We start from the raw sequence: 1249 nt of genomic DNA on the forward strand, positions 1-1249 counted from the left end.
TGCTGGCTCATGGAACTGGGATGATCTTGAAGGTCCTTTCCAACCTAAAAACCATCTTATGGATTCTAGATCATCAACTTCAAATCAAAAACCATCAAACCCCCCAAAACACCACAAAATCACCCCATAATCCCAATCCCACCCCCCCCTCAAAGATTCTCCTACCTTGTAATCCTGCACCACCTCCTCGAGAGGAACCACGCTGTGATGTTTGTGACTCCTGGATTCCCGACAAACCACGCAAATGGCTTCTTCATCCACTTCACAAAAAAGTTTGAGAGGTTCTTGATGTTTTTGACATAAATTAGGTGATCCTGGACCACCCACCGTTATTAAAATTCCTGGGAGACCTGAAACAGCTCCTGAAATGGAAGGACCTGCCGTAGGTGGAACGAGACGTTGAGGATGAGGGTGGAGTTGACGGATGATTTGGACCATGTTGGCCAATTGAAGGTTGGGTCTGAAATTTCTTTGGAAAAAGGTTTTTCGACATTGAGGGCAAGTGAAGGTTTGAAGACGTCGAGGTCGAGCGGTGAGGACAGGAGGAGGAGGTGGTGGTGGTGGTGTTTGGATTTCTTCTTCTTCTTCTTCTTCTTCTTCTTCAACCTCTTCTTCTTCTTCTTCTTCCTCTACATCTTCCTCCATCACATCTTCATCGTAATCCTCATCTCCAAAGTAAAGTTCTCCACCAACTCCACCATCCCACATCTCCTCCTCCACGGGATCTTCCCATAAATCAGCATCATCATCATCATCTTCTTCGCTCCACATATCATCTTCCTCCTCTTCCTCTTCCTCCCCGCCACCATCTTCCTCCTCTTGCTCCACATCCAACTCATCTTCATCCAACTCATCTTCTTCTTCATCTTCTAAATCTTCTTCCAACCCACCACCACCACCACCACCAACCATCCTTCCTCCTGAGGTCACCTCAGAATCACTTTCACCCCCACCCCATAATTGAGAGATACAAACACGACAGAAATTGTGGCCGCAACCGATGGAAACGGGATCGACGAAATAATCCAAACAAATGGCGCAAATCGCTTCTTCTTGTAACGTCTCCACCGGGTTCAAACGTCCACCTGAACCCCCTGATGGGACCCCATCCCCTAAAGCCCCCGGAGTTGCCATGGTGACCACCAAAGGATGAAGGTTTCTCCTCCTCTTCTTCTTCCTCACCAGGTTTTCAGTTGTTTTCTTCACCTTCAAATGGGTTTTTTGAACCTTGAAGATCCAAGATCTGAAA

At 47.1% G+C, this 1249-nt stretch overlaps 1 protein-coding gene across 1 annotated transcript; it reads right to left on the reverse strand.

Moving 5' to 3' along the window:
- Positions 1-165: 165 nt before the first annotated feature.
- LOC104520323 (E3 ubiquitin-protein ligase TRIM41) lies at positions 166-1134 on the reverse strand (the record flags this gene model as incomplete). The annotated part of the gene is made up of 1 exon (XM_029085371.1): positions 166-1134. A coding segment is annotated over exon 1 (969 nt), but the record flags the coding sequence as incomplete, so codon positions are not given.
- Between the last annotated feature and the right edge of the window lie 115 nt (positions 1135-1249).

This window comes from Antrostomus carolinensis, unplaced genomic scaffold (assembly GCF_000700745.2).
Source record: "Antrostomus carolinensis isolate BGI_N321 unplaced genomic scaffold, ASM70074v2 scaffold51716, whole genome shotgun sequence".
In the NCBI taxonomy this organism is placed as follows: domain Eukaryota; kingdom Metazoa; phylum Chordata; class Aves; order Caprimulgiformes; family Caprimulgidae; genus Antrostomus; species Antrostomus carolinensis.